Raw genomic sequence first — 15672 nt, 5'->3', positions numbered from 1 at the left:
CACAAGAAGTACATCAGTGATATACAGAGAGACTAAGCATAACAGGAGTTTATGACAAATTGCAGCAAGAGAAAGGGGAAGCTGAGGAAGACTTACAGACTAGATTGTATTATACATTGAAATAAATTTAAAATAAGCACCCATCCATAACTTCAAGTTTTCTTTTGCACAATGTAAAACAAACACACACGATAAAAATCCTAAATAGAAATATCTGCCCCATCATATCAATCCATTAGATCATCCTATAAAAAAACCTTCCTGATCTAGCCATCACATCTCTTCCCAATCCCTCTTTCCCCACTTCCACTCCCCAAAATACTAATGATGGGACTTGCAGCATGCCCAGGTGGTCAACAGTTTCAAGTTTTTACAGATATTAGTTGGAGGGCTTTCTTCCTAGAGTCAAGTAACCTTCCTTGAGACCACCATTTCCTTTTAAGCCATGGGGCCACAAGCTTGGATTCCCTCTTACTGGAACCTATGTGGTATCACATGGACAGAAGTGATGTCTCAGGGGGTGAGGCACCCAGACCACTTAAAGTAGGTCTAAGCTTAAAATGTTGCAGAAGTACCACTGTAGCACTTCAGTGTAGACACTAGCAACACTGACGGCAGGTGTTCTCCCATCAGCATAGGTAATCCACCTCTCCGAGAGGCAGTAGCTAGGTCTATGGAAAAACTGTATTGCAGTCCACATAGGGAGCTTTCCCTTAAGACTATCCAGTTTAGTGTATAGCATGGCTCCCATATTAATTTAGTTTTTCTATGGCTCTCGTCACTATTGTATCTAAGCATTTCACATAACTACTTAATCCTCAGAACACTTCTGTGAAATAAGGAGTAGTAATAGTCCCATTTTACAGAGAAGAACAGAGGCACAGAGATTAAGTGACTTGACCAAAGTAACACAAAAAGACTGAGTCCTAGTCCAATACCTTAGCCATAAGACCATCTCTGAGAGGTGCTTCTCGCTGGAAGCACATTACATCGGAGCTTTGGGGTCTGTGCTGGCTTCCCGTTGGCTTTCAGGTGAAGTTTAAAGTGTTGGTCTACAAAACCCTGATGGCTGGTTTACACTGGGAACTTACGTTGGTTGCCATAGCCAGATCTCTTAGAGATGTGAAAAATCCACACCCCTGAGTGATGTAGCTATGCCGACCTCACCCCTGGTGTAGACTGCAGTAATGGTTCCAGTCTTGCTTCCAATGGTCACACATGTTTACATTGTAAAAGCCACGACAACTATTAGCAACTTGACTGGAAGAATCAGTAGAAGCACTAAGTATTTGGCAATAGAGTGAACTAGCCATTAAGACTGCCCTACTCTTTCAACCCTAGAAGTGCTCCTCTGAAGGTCAGGATTGAAGTACTTGCAGTGCTGTTTGTAGAAACTTGTACTGGAGCTGCCCCAGATTGTACTTGTCCTGTGGTTAAACAGATAACTTCAGTTTCCAGAGCTGTCATTCTATAGTTTCCATGAACACTAGTGCATGTGTAAGTTACAAAAAAAGAATAAACCTTTGATATACAGGGAACTGTATTAAAATGGCTATCATAGAAATGGACAGGTGAGTAGATTGTTTGGGCTAGTAAGTGTTCATAATAAATTTTCAAGGCTGGACCAACTGTTATTTGAATGATTAAGTTGCATTATTTGTTCACCAAAAGTAGAAGAGACAGTAGAAAAAATTTTTAGGATGCTCTTGGGAAGTCAGAATGAAGAAATAGCGTGGTGTGTGCAATATGTGAAACAAATTTACTCCCCCCTCCCCAGAGTTAACGCAAGAGAAAAAAAAAATCAGACGTTTATTCCATGCGGTTTCTATGTTTCCCTATAAACCAGCCTGTTCATAAGTTCAAGATACTCTAAAAAAGAAAAGGCACAGCACCTCATTATAGAGCAGCCAGTCAAAAAACCAGAAATGGACAGCAATGACAAAGGCTATGGCTACACTGCATGCCACTTGCAGCAACATGTAGGGTACGCGTAGCTACACGCAGCAGTGAGAAGTTGCGTCCACGCTGTGGTGTGGAGCTACAAGTGTCGGTGAAAAGCTCTGGCAAGGGGGGAGGCAATGGGGAAACACTCAGCAGCAGAGGAACGCTGGAGCTTTTTCCCCACTGCTGCTTCTCTGCCACAGCCTTTCCCACAACAGGGAGCTGCAGGAGCCTTTCCCAACTGCCACAATGTCTCCAAATGGCTGTGAAGTCTGCTCTAGGCAGAAGCTTGATATACACCCATGACTCACAAACCTTGGTTTCGTTGATGTTTTGACAGCACTTGTATAGCCAGCTGCACCAATAAAATATTTTTGAACTGAACAGCAGTCAACCAGAAAGATCAAACAATGTTTCACCAGTATTGTCACAAATTGTTATTTATATTATCATACAACCTAGAGGTCCCAACTAAGATAGAGGCCCCAGTGTGCTAGGCACCATACAAAGTCAGAGACAGTTCCTATCCCAGAGACATTACAGTCTAAATGGACAAGATGGATAAAGCATAGAAAAAAAAGGAAGTTTTTCCATTTCACAGATGGGGAACTAAGGCACAGAGACTCAAGATTTGGGCAGAGATCTGCCAAAGGTCACACACAGGAAGTCTGCAGCAGAGCTGGGAATTGATACCAGGGCTGCAAAGCCCCAGTCCCGTGCCTTAACCACAACCCCACCCCTCCTCTTACACAGGGGTTCTCAAACTGGGGGTCAGGACCTCTCAGGGGGTCATGAGATTATTATATGGGGGGGTCGTGAGCTGTCAGCCTTCACCCCAAACCCCGCTGTGCCCTCAGCATTTATAATGGTGTTAAATATATTAAAAAGCATTATTCATTTATTGGAGGGGGGGGTCACACTCAGAGGCTTGGTATGTGAAAGCGGTCACCAGTACAAAAGTTTGAGAACCCCTGTTCTACACCAACTCGCTCCACCAGGCTCAGCCTCTCTGTACGTGGGATGCGGCCGGAGTGTGCAGCCCCTGGGGGCCCTTTACCCCGGGCACTCCCACACAGACAGCCGCACACCCCCGACCTAGGTCTATGGTCGTTCCCGCCCCCCGCCTGCCTGACCCCGCTTCGGGCCGGGCTAGGAGGGGCTCGCCAGGGTGGATCAGGGCGAGCTCGTGACACGGCCCCGGGGGGAAAACCCGTGTTCGTGGCGGATGAGGTGCGAGGGGGAGGGGCAGGGGGCCGCCCTACGGGGTCTAGGGGGCCGCCCCCCCCGGCTCTGTAACTGGGTCAGGACAGGCTCCCCCCGCGCCCCCTAGCAAGGGGCAGGGGCGGCCCCGCGCTCCCCCACCCCAGGGGCTGGGAAGGCCCCGCGCCGCCACGCTCGCCCTGGCCGGGAGCCCGAGCCCGAGCCCGGCCCCGCCGCGGGGGGCTGCCCCACCTGCCCCACGCCCCGCCGGGCAGGGGCCGCCGCTCCCTCTCGCAGGGGGCAGGAGCTGGGGACCCTCCGGGACGCAGCTCCCCCCCGCTCACCGGCTCTCCCGGGCGGCGGCGGCGTCTCAGCCCCACTCCAGCTGCGCCGCCTGCGAACGCGCCGCTCCTCCCCTCAGGCCGGTTCGGCAGGGCCCCGGCCCCGGCGTCAGCGCGCGTGCGTGAGTGCAGCGGCGTCACTTCCGGCTAGCTCCGGCAGGGCGGGGCCTGAGCGAGAGGGGCAGGGCTAAGGCGAGTGGGCGGGGCCGAGGGAGAGGGAAGGGGGGCAATGGGGGAGCAGGCCCTGTCCCCAGGCTGGAGCTGCAGGAGTGGCCCTGCTTGCAGAGCTGTGGCATTGGCAGGGGGCTGTTGCAGCCAGCAGGGCCTGGGGCTGCCTGGATCAGCGGTTCTCGCCCTTCATGGCACCACAACCCCCCTTCTGACAACACCATTACGACATGACCCCGTGTGGGGGTAGAGGGGACTAGAGCCTGAGACCCGCTGCCCCAGGTGGGGGTGGAGCTCAGGCTGCAGCCCCAGGTCCCAGCCATTCAAGACTGACCCTGGTGACCCCATTAAAATGGGGTTGCGACCCACTTTGGGGTCCTGAAGTACAGTTTGAGTCCCATTGTGATAAGCATGTTGTTGTCAAGGATGAGGCTGTTACTCAGGTCTTACTGCTTCAGGGGGCACAGGGTGGTCTCCTGCTGCCCCAAGGAGTTGCTGTATCACACCGAATGTCACCATAGGGTGATGCATTTGTCCCCTCCTAAGAGCTCCAACAATCCTCAGAGACATTTCATTGACATGCCAGACATAGAGATAGTTTCACTAAAATATGTCATAGTCCTTAAAATAAGGAACGGTGGCAAATGCGCTAATGAAGAGGACTGCCACAATATCTCATCCAGGCTATAAAAGAGGATGTTGGTTGCTGCTTCTTTCCAAGCTGCAACGTGTCGACATAAACACTCATGTTACAAATATCAGATTTACCAGAGTGTGAGCGTTATTACATTGCTTTTAAAGTCTGAGGTCAGTCATTACAGTTTTTGCTGCACATGCTATACCAGGACAGAAATAAAGGGCTGAAACAGTCTGTAAGATTGTTATTGTAATTATGAAGAATGTTCGCATGCAATTTGAACCTAGGATTATTTTCTATAGTATAGTCAGTCATTTAAACTACACCTCTACCTCGATATAACGCTGTCCTCAGGAGCCAAAAGATCTTACCGCGTTATAGGTGAAACCGCGTTATATCGAACTTGCTTTGATCCACCGGAGTGCGCAGCCCCACCCCCCTGGAGCACTGCTTTACCGCGTTATATCCGCATTCATGTTATACCGGGTCGCGTTGTATCAAGGTAGAGGTGTATTAAAAGCATAAGCCCACCAGTTAAGGAGTATATAGTACAGGGGTTCTCAAACTGGGTGTTGGGACCCCTCAGGGGGTCATAAGGCTATTACATGGGGGGTTGTGAGCTGATAGCCTCCACCCCAAGCCTCACTTTGCCTCCAGCATTTATAATGGTGTTAAATATATAAAAACATGTTTTTAATTTATAAGGGGCGGGGGGTCTCACTCAGAGGCTTGCTATGTGAAAGAGGTCACCAGTAAAAAAGTTTGAGAACCACTGGTATAGTAGAACCTCAGAGTTACGAACACCTCAGGAATGGAGGTTGTTCATCTATCTGAAATGTTCATAACTCTGAACAAAACATTATGGTTGTTCTTTCAAATGTTTACAACTGAACATTAACTTAATGCAACATTGAAACTTTGCTATGCAGAAGAAAAATGCTGCTCGCTCTTTTTTTTTTGTAGTTTATGTTTAAAACAGGGCTTTATTGTTTTTCTTTTTTTTTTTTTTTTGGCTCTGCTGCTGCCTGATTGCATATTTCCAGTTCCAAATGATGTGTGTGGTTGACTGGTCAGTTCATAACTCTGGTGTTCATAACTCAAAGGTTCTACTGTATAAAAATGTTCAAGACAAATGGACATAAAATGTGACAATTGCTAATAGATTTAAGCCTTGCAGAGCTTATTAAAGAAAAATACTCAAATAATATTTTACAATATTAAGTGAATGAAATGGATGCTAAAAGTACAATATGTTCTGTTGCTCCACAAAGAAGCCAAAATTAAAACCCACACTGATATCAGAATCTTGACAATATAATCCACAATGCTGAGTTCCTGGTCTCTCTACTTTTCAACTATCTGCAAAACCAAGTAAGCGATGAGAAAAAAAAATCATGAAAGTAGTAGCTTCAATTGATGCAAGATTTGTTTCTTTAACATGTATTAAGTTTTCTCTCTTGCCTACGGGATAAGGTGTCCCCCTTATGAAAGCCATGCGCATAGCTGGGGCTAATCAACCTCCTTGCTGACCATCTCAACAGACATGAATGGACCCTGGAGCCAGAATTACTTCCCTCATCCAACATTTAATAGTGATTGCTCCAGGTAAAGGCTGCCTGTTTGGTACCTGTTCTTTGGATAAATGTGCTTCAGTCTCCAAAGCTGTCACACTTTTCACTAGTACCAAATTCTCTCACTCTCACACACACACATATATAAATTATTACTTTCATTAAAAGAATATTCATTTTTGACATAAGTAACTTACTCCAACAGCTGCAGAAGGGTATGCTGCACTGCAGCTTGGGTGGACTGTGCCAGGCAAATAACCAGTCTTTGTCCCAAGAGCTTTCAGTCTAAAGGCACAAGTGGATGAAATACAGTACAGAACGAACACACAGATATTGAAAGGGTATTACTGTCTTTCACACTGCTGGTCATTTTGTAAGAGAAAGATCCCATCATGGGCCACCTTCCTCTCCCACCAACCCAGTACCACAATGTAGGATTCTCAAAATGTTTCATTCTACAGGCCAGCATGAAAGACCCCAGAAGACCATGTTCTGAGAACAGCTGTTACACATGGAAGCTTCAGGGAACAGATTTGTTTGTTTGTTCGTTTTTTAAAAAGGATTTCTGAACTAAGGGGAAATTTCTCCAAGGGTCACATGAAAGAAAGCAGAAGTAGGTATCACAGACAAAGGGAGGAGAGATGGAGAAAATGAATGCAGATGAGGAGACGCTTGACTCATGCAGAGGAGAGAGAAAAGCCTCTGCAGATTCAAGTAAGAAAAGACATGGTCAGGGAAGTGGGAAAGGATGATCCTGGCAGCTGCATGGTAAATGGCCTGTTGCTGGGATAACAACACTGAGGTGACACCAGGCTTGTGTCTGACTTGTAATGTGGTAATGTCAAGAGACTTACCTCTCACTATTCTACATGTGTTAGGTATGAACTAGGGAAGAGATCCACACTCCTCTGAGCTTCGCTCCTGCAGAGAGGTCAAATTCTCATTTTTCTCTTTCCAAAACCATCAGAAATGGCATCCCTGCTCCTCTTATAGTCTACAACTGGCCTTACTCCCACAGCTGCTTAGCCTTTAAATCAGAACATCGGCATTTTCCAGATCTGGCAGCCAGATGAATGCTTAGGAGGCATGTTTTATTTATGGTGCTTGCCTCAGGGAGAAAAATAGTTAAGATGACTTCTATTCAAACAAAAACACAGCTTACTCCCTCCCTCCCCAACTGCCTTCCATTGACATAGGCTCTAACTTTCACCTTTGGGTCTGAAACTTTCCAGCTCTCACCACAGACGTGAGGGGTGGTTGTTGGGTTGGTTGTGCCTGGGGTGTGGGTTTTTTGGTACATTCTGGTGAAATGAATTGAGCTGCATTTGAATTATTGAGCACATGTAGCTCAGCAACTGCCATTAAGCTTCTTGCTCCTCGTTTTAGCATCGTCTAGCTTGTGGCCAGAGCTGCCTGAACAAGGGGCTAGATCGGAAAGGAACTAGCAAACTGACCATTTGAATGATGTGTGGGGAGGGATTTGTAAATGTCTAATTGAAACAAGGGCAAAATCTTTCCACCACAAAGTGAGACTGTAAACCCTGCATTAATCCTTCTAGTGGGAATCTCCACCACCTAAGTAAGTTTGAATGGGTAGTATGGTGTCTTACTTCTCACCCCAATCAATTATCTGTTACACAGAAGACCTAGGGTCCATCCACTCCCACTCGATAAGATGGGGAAGGAGGCACTGCAATAACAGAGCAAGGGAAGCGTCTCTCATGCACAACAGCCCCAACATGGACATACCAAAGAGAGGAAGGCAGACCATTGATGTCAATGAGTCACCATGCTCAACAATATTTCAGGAGGTACTGAAAAGTGGGGCAGAGTTCCCAGGCTATGACTTCAGCCACTGATTTTTTTTTTTTTAAGGTACCAGAGCTCAAGCCAAACACGTACTCAGAAAGAAGACAACAGGAGCAGCATTGGACCCATTAAGTCAAATAAAACCTTTCTTATCCTATTAATGCCTTTAATGTTTTAGTTAGTGTGTGGCAAGGCCATTTCTGTCTCTACTGTAGATAAAACCCAATAGATTAATTCTTTCTTCAAAACTTTCTGAAATCAGATTTTGGTTGAGAGGCTTTTGTGCTCATCTATATTTGTTCAGATTATAAAAAGACAAGTTAATATATTTTATTTCACAACACAGATTATACATCATTTTTCTTTTACACATATTAAATGAAATACATAGATTACATAGTTTACATGGAATTGAAAAGTAATACATAATAAGACACAGTAATACAGTATCCACAATATTAAATTAACATTATTCACAAACTTATTTAAAATATAAAAACAACCCCACACATTTGCAGACACTGAATATCTCCAACTTCCAATCAGTATCTAGGATTGGTTTTTCAAAGGCATTCAGGATTATAATGCACAGAGACAACATCTTGCTGACAAAATGTAAAACATGACAAAATAAAAATCCTCTTATAAAAGTCCCACTGAAGCACTATCTGTAAACTCATACTAAACCTGTGAAAGTAAAATGACCAAAAATTCTTGTCCTGGAAAGTAACATCCATCTGAAGATCTGTATAAAATAAATAAATATAATTCCCAGATCAGACTCAGCTTATCCACAGAAAAAAAAATGAAACAACCTTGAGGGTTTGTTTTTAAAAATTTTAAACAATTAAAAATGTAAAACCATCTTTGATCTCCTCTATAGCGCAAGGGACAATCCAAAAAGCATTACAAAAATGTATTATTTTTTGAAGCTGTAAGTAACCATATAGATCAGCATAACTACAAGGTTCAGTACTGCCAGTGATTACTTAAGCCAGCTGTGTCCAAAGGGTCCCGGGCGCTAGCTCACAGAGGCTCTGGATGTGTTGGGAGAACTTCATGCTATATTCTGTGCTTTGTATCATTGCCCTTTCTGGCTGGTGAGCAGTTGTATGACCCAGTACTTCTGCACTGAGCTTTGCCACCCAGGAAGCACAAGGATCCTAAGCACAGGATATGGCATGAAGTTCTTCCAACACATCCACAGACTCTAAGTGACCTTGGCTGAAACTCAAGCAGGGGAAACCCTGCCTCCATAGACATACTTTAGTCCAAATCTGATCCATTTTACCCCCAAAATGACCTGCATTACCTTACAATGGAAGGGACTCATATTGGCAACCAGGTGCAGACAACCCAGATTAGCCAAGCTATCCACCACCAGGAACTGATCCACCAACAGACTTTACAGATGCTATGATGGAGATAAACATTTCTTTGCCTCCTGCACTACCACAGCATGAGAATTCAAGAAAGCTGTATGATGCAAACTATCAGCTTTGGCATGAGACTTTTACCACCAGCGCATCTGTCTTCCTTATCATGTCATTTTCCCCAGGTCATCCATAAGCCAGGGTGACCTGTGAAGATAAAGCTGGGGGAAGAGTGTGCCACTATTGCTGGCTGAGGCCAAAAGATCACGGCCTTCCACCAGGTTTGTAGAATCAAGTCCTAATTTAAGATGAAGAACAGGAAGAGACACAGATATGATGTAGTCCTCAGGATCTGGCAAGTCCACCAGTAAGCCCCTCAGAATCCCAAAGTACGGGCATCCTTGGCCTAAATTCATTACATTCCTAAAAACAACCTGCAAGAACTATGAACTGATTGTGTAAATTGATGTTACTTTAAAAAAAAAGACTAATGCTCTATAGGGAGTAAAAGGAGAGTAGTGAAACAAAGGGAGATGCAAAGGAGGAGGGGAGCAACAGAAATAAGACGACTCTGTTTGACTCAAGGACACCTCTTCAGTGTCTCTATAGCAACTGCCAGCTGCCAACCGATAACTTCCAGGGATTTTTTAAATGAAGGCAGTGTATTCTGGCTCTCAATATAGATGTTGAATCTCCTGCATACAAGATAAACTTCCTAAACCTAGAGCATTTAAGTAGACTATATATGTATGATGTAGAGGTTAGAACAAAGGGCAGGGAACAAGGAAGAATCCAGTCACAGTCATTACCTCAATGTGTGTCCTCAGGCTAGTCACTTGATCTCCTTATGCCTCTTACAGCTGGAAAACTGGAATGGGGGAGGAGGGGAGCAGGATCTCACTGAAATCGTCATTCATAACTAGAGTGGGGAAATAAGTTATGAAATCAAAAACCCCTCCCAGTTCCAGGTTTGTAATAAAAAGTGCATGCTAAAAGCACTGGGAAGGATGCATTATAGAAAAATACAGCAGAACATGGATATTCAGTCATGAAGCATAAAAATATATTGGAAATGGTAAACAAGAAAACTGGTCAATTACTGCCATGACTTTTGCAAGGTATAAATCAGGATAATTTGCCCCCAAAAGTTTCAGTAAAATTTGATTTATTACTGTTTAAACACAGTAACCGTTTAAAAAAATAGATTTAAAGTACCACTAACCCTTTTGAGTTTAGCAAAGAGTCTGTGTTAAAATGGCACTAAAGCTAGCCAGGCTGTGTATTCAGTCAAATTAACGCATTCTTGGATACACAGGAGGCTTTGGCTCTTATTTTCAAGGACTTGTATTACCCAGCTCCACTATGCTGACTGCTATGTCTTGCGGTTTAATCAATCGTCATTCTAAGCAAAGGTTTGTTGAAATACATTTCAATTAGATTGCCAAGGACATGGTTAGAGCCTCTTTAGGGACTCACTTATTAAGAATCAAGGAAGAGTTCCTGTATATATAGCAGACTGAACTTTGTATTTGTTGGAATGCTTTCAGATTATGCCTATTTGTCTAAATTGAAAAAAAAATCATACAAGCTACAGCAAACCTCCCTGCAAGAATCCAGAAACCAATTGCTGATGATCATGAAAGAGTTACATTCTTCAATGGAAGTTTTCCACACATAACATTCCTAAACAATTGCTGCACTTGGGAGCACTATAGCAACTGAACAGACATGGTTACTTTATACAGGGCTATCTTGATTATCACTTCAAAAGTTTTTTTTCCCCTCTTACTTAATTGGCCTCTCAGAGTTGGTAAGACAACTCCCACCTGTTCATGCTCTCTGTATGTGTGTGTGTGTGTGTGTGTGTGTGTATATATATATATATATCTCCTCAATATATGTTCCATTCTATGCATCCGAAGAAGTGGGATGTAGCCCACGAAAGCTTATGCTCAAATAAATTTGTTAGTCTCTAAGGTGCCACAAGTACTCCTGTTCTTTTTGCAGATACAGACTAACACAGCTGCTACTCTGAAACCTGTCATTATACAGGAGTGTTTGTGTCTCCAAGTTTTACCCCTTTAATCTCAAACTCTTCTTTCTGTATAGGTTCCAGAAATTAAATCCCCTCTCCCATAAGTTTCTCCCCTAACACAGGAGAGACATGCTCTAAAAAGCATTCCCCTGGCAAATGTTCACAATCATTTTCATGGGTTAGCATTAATCCAATTAGATCCAAATATCCACAAGCTCGTCTGTTCCACTCATCTGAATCTTTCGAGACTCCAGAATGGATGATTAGTTGAACTATATTTTACAATTGACCAAATAGGAAATACTTTAAGTGTCTGTACCAGCCGAACACACATACATTAGGATACAGAATGTTCAGTTTCTGAAGTGTATCTTGGCTAACTATGTTCAAGAGGAACATTATTACTGAAATAAAGTCAGTGATCAAGATTTCAAATAATGTTGACATACACAAGCTTTTTAAATACATTAGGGATAGTCTAGTGGTTTGAGCACAAGGATGGGGAACCAGGATCTCCTGCATGCTCACCCCAGCTCAAACACTATCTGTGGACTTGGACAAGTCATTTAATCTGTCTGACTCAGTTGCCTTATCTGTAAAATAGAAAGGCTAGCTAGTGACTTGAAACGGCTATTGTGAGAATTCAGTTGTCAATATTTGTAAACTGCTTTGAAGATTAAACATACCACTCAGGGCTATGTATTTTAATTATTTTACATGCACAATTCCCACTGACAGTAACAGGAGTACTGCATGTGTAGAGAGAAGAGACCTCGAAATGTCCATACCTGGGCTCTAAGAACTACATATTTAAAAAGCCACCATAGCACATTTGATTATGATCCAGGAAAGCACTTAAACACATTCTTAACGTCAAACATATCCCATCAAAATCTATGGCTTGTTTGCTGGATTGGGGCCTACATGAATTCCATTTTAGACACATTTATCCCCTTTTGAATTACACTGAAAATGTAAATTGATACTTCTTCTCATTTTCAATGATTCATCTAAATAATTATAGAAAAGACCTAGTATATAATAACTGTGTTAAATAAAAGATGTTTCAGAAAGGTAATAAATCTAGAAATACAAAATTACGCTCAATGCGCCATTCTTCATTTATGCCCTCAAACAAATGCACACACCATTTATGGTGGATTTTTGTGCAGCTCAATTTAGATACATTCAAATATCTTTCACACACAACACTGATGCTGGCTATGTGAAGGGCTTTAAGGTTCATAGGTGTCCCGTGTGGAAAAAATTAATTATAAACCTCCTCCCTGAGTGTCTGGCAAGAGCGTCCCCAAGCTCCTGCGCTAGTCTCCGCTCCAGTGAGTGCTTGAAGCTGGGAAAGCCAAAGTAAGAAAAGATGCCTACAGCTTTCAGGTTAATGAATTAATTCTTTGTTGTTACTAGATTGTATAGTATTTCTTTGATAGATTCCCTACATCTCTACACAGTCTGTCGGGGGACTCCAGGAAATTTTTGCTGTACAAATGTGAATCTTATTGCTTCTACCGTTGGCAATACTTTTTAAAAAAAGTTACATGCTATGTTGAATGTAAAGAACAGATCAGGAATTAAGGGTTAGGTTTCAAAACAGTTTGCAAAAACAAATCAAGGGTCTCAATGAAAAAACAGGAACAGGGAAGGGCGGAGGGAAAGAAGTAAACTGTGCCAGTGGCTGTTAGCCAGTCTGCATCATCAGTCAACAAAGATGCTAGCACCTTCCCCGGGGAACAAAATCTCTGCACCCATGAGATAAAGTGTATAATTTTTGTCCCAACAAATTCCAACCATTAATTGCCACCTATTTTAATCCACTATTTAGCTGCCTGTACAGGTAACGTGTTCTGCACTGTATCACAGCCATGCGACCCTCATGCAGTATTGTGGTATGTAGGCAAAAAGGGCCATTATGCACAGCACAAGGAAGGCTCTGCCTCATTCTGTTACATTCTTTGGTCCTACAAATCTCTAGTTACCAATCAAAAAACAAGTGTCAACTTGTCGGGATACTAAAACGTACCTTCCTTAAAGTAAAATAAACCTCATCCCATTCCCGGTGGGTGCCTTTTATAGATATACAATTTTAAATTTTAACACTTGGCGTTTTTCCATATTAAGCTCTCAAAGTGCGTCACAAAGATGAGGAGGTATCATTATTCCCTTTTTACAGATGGGAAACTGAAGCACGAAGAGGTTAAGCAACTTGCCCAAGGCCACACAAGAAGTTAGCTGGAAAACCGATAATAGGATCCAGGTCTCTCTTTGCTCTGTTCAAACCATTGGTCAATGCATATACAGAGGTTTTTTAAGAGACTAATCATTTTAATGCAAATATTTGGGCATGCAGCAACCTAAAAAATAATTAAACAGAACTCGGTTCTTAATTTCTCTCCCCCAAATCATCACAATTAACAGAGATTTCACTGTAATCTAGGTTTTGCAATTTGCACAATGAAAACATTTGGAATTTTTATACAAAATATTCCACTCACTATTAGCAGGTTCCCTTCGGCATCACTGGAGAACCAAAAAATGATAGGCCTCCTCTCCAAAGATGCTGCGAAAGATGCACCATACTTTTAGGTACGTACATTTTGGGCTAAACAGGCTGCACTTACTGTTCGTTCGACAACAGGCAGGGCAGCATGACTTTCATAACAAAACTATGTTGATGACATGAAACAACCACATGATCCATTTATCAGAATGGAACGGAGGCCCTGATGTTTATCCAGATAAGCGACAGATTCTGCACAGAAAAGATACCTTACAAGTGCTCAGATACTACAGTGACAGAGTGGTATAAATACTTTTAGGGTGTCTACACTTTAATGCTGCAGCTGCACTGCTATAGCACTTCAGTTTAGACACTACTACCTACACCGATGGCGTAGGTAATCCACCTCCCCAAGAGGCAGTAGCTAGGTCAATAGAAGAATTCTTCTACCGCTGTCTACACTGGGGTTAGGTTAGTATGTTTCTCAGCTATGTTTCTCAGGGGGTGTGGATTTTTCATGCCCCGAGAGATGTAGCTATACAGATATAAGTTCCTAGTGTAGACCAGCCTTTGGACTAGGCAGAGATAGAGAAATAGGCAGATAGGAGGAGAGATCTGCACAGACATAACTGAATAGAGATAGGGTGTTTGACTAAGGGCTTGTCTACACAGGGACATCCAGGAAAATTAATCTGAGTTAGCTAAAAGTGTGAATATGAACTGGAGTAGTTAAACCGAATTAAAACCCTGCGAGAACTTCTTCATTCAAAATAGCAATGGCCTTAATTCAGTTTGGAAGTGAACTAAGGGTATGTCTACACTTACCCGGTAGTTCGGCGGCCAGCGATCGAACTTCTGGGTTCGACTTATCGCGTCTTGTCTGGACGCGATAAGTCGAACCAGGAAGTGCTCGCCGTCGACTGCGGTACTCCAGCTAGACGAGAGGAGTACCGCGGAGTCGACGGGGGAGCCTGCCTGCCGCGTGTGGACCGAGGTAAGTTCGAACTAAGGTACTTCGAACTTCAGCTACGTTATTCACGTAGCTAAAGTTGCATACCTTAGTTCGAATTAGGGGATTAGTGTAGACCTGGCCTAAGATAAAGTGGCCTTAATTCAGTTTAATTCTGAATAACAGCACCCACAAAGAGATTTAATGAAGTTTAACTAATCCACTTTAAAGTCACACCTTTAATTATCTGGATTAATTTTCTTGGATGTGCCTGGGTATATAAGCCCTAAGAGAGGTTCTAAGGTCACTGAAAAAAATCCAATGTTATGCAGATGTTTGGAGTCATTCTACAACTATACAGCATTCATTAAGTATATATGAGGGTTAACAGATCAGTGTTTTGTTTTGTTTTTTTCCAAATTTAGAACTTGCAAAATGTGATGGTATACGCCAAGAAAAGTTAAGTCAATAAAGTTATTTAAAGCAGTTACGGAGTATACTCCCCTGACATCCTCCTGCACAATTCTTCTCAGTTTCTGTCAAAAAATGAACACGTATTAGGCAGTAACAATATCTAAATCACGGTAAAATATTTTGTTTAGAACAAGTCCAGCCAATAGCAATATTAACTCTCACAAATTAAATCACAAGACACAGAAAGTATGCTCATAATGAAAGCACAATGGCTCTTATGTCTGGGGTTTTCTTTAAACTGGATTTAAAGTTTTCAATATCTGGTAGAGCATGTGGTAATTAAGGGCTTTAATTAAGATACAAATGATACAAGAACAAGATGTTCTTCCTCCTGTCCATTTCTTTTTAATAAAGCGAACCAGAATAAGTTGCCATATAATCTACTGGCACAAATGTTAGTGCCAGAATATTACCACGAGATAAACATGATCAGAAAGAACATAGTCCCCATTGTAGCTTCTCTTGGGAAATTTCTAAAATGTGATCATATCACAGTCAAGCCCAAAAGTATGCTTTTAATCACTGCAGCTGAGATTCCCATTTCTGTCAACAATGCTGAAAAGTCAGACCAGAGCAATGTCCCATTTATACAAAGACATGAGAATTGGGCACGCACCACTGAACTACCCAGAAAAAACAGTCTTATTTTAACTTAGTCATTG

At 42.8% G+C, this 15672-nt stretch overlaps 2 protein-coding genes across 9 annotated transcripts in view; both read right to left on the bottom strand.

The window, feature by feature from the left end:
- KCTD7 (potassium channel tetramerization domain containing 7) overlaps positions 1-15672 on the bottom strand; it is a 51966-nt gene that overhangs the window by 12127 nt on the left and 24167 nt on the right. The window contains exon 7 of one of the 3 annotated variants that reach the window (XM_024204985.2): positions 14651-15072. The exons of the other annotated variants lie outside the window; for them this stretch is intronic. Coding sequence (XP_024060753.2) covers position 15072 — 1 coding nt within the window. The 3' untranslated portion in view covers positions 14651-15071. Of the gene's footprint in view, positions 1-14650; positions 15073-15672 lie in introns of those variants that run through there. 3 annotated transcript variants of the gene reach the window in all.
- RABGEF1 (RAB guanine nucleotide exchange factor 1) overlaps positions 1-15672 on the bottom strand; it is a 53192-nt gene that overhangs the window by 31411 nt on the left and 6109 nt on the right. The window lies entirely within an intron of this gene.

This window comes from Terrapene carolina, unplaced genomic scaffold, assembly GCF_002925995.2.
Source record: "Terrapene carolina triunguis isolate 2854851 unplaced genomic scaffold, T_m_triunguis-2.0 Scaffold231, whole genome shotgun sequence".
Taxonomy (NCBI): Eukaryota; Metazoa; Chordata; order Testudines; family Emydidae; genus Terrapene; species Terrapene triunguis.
Note: the sequence above shows the minus strand (reverse complement) of the source record. Positions and strands in the feature narration are given on the sequence as shown.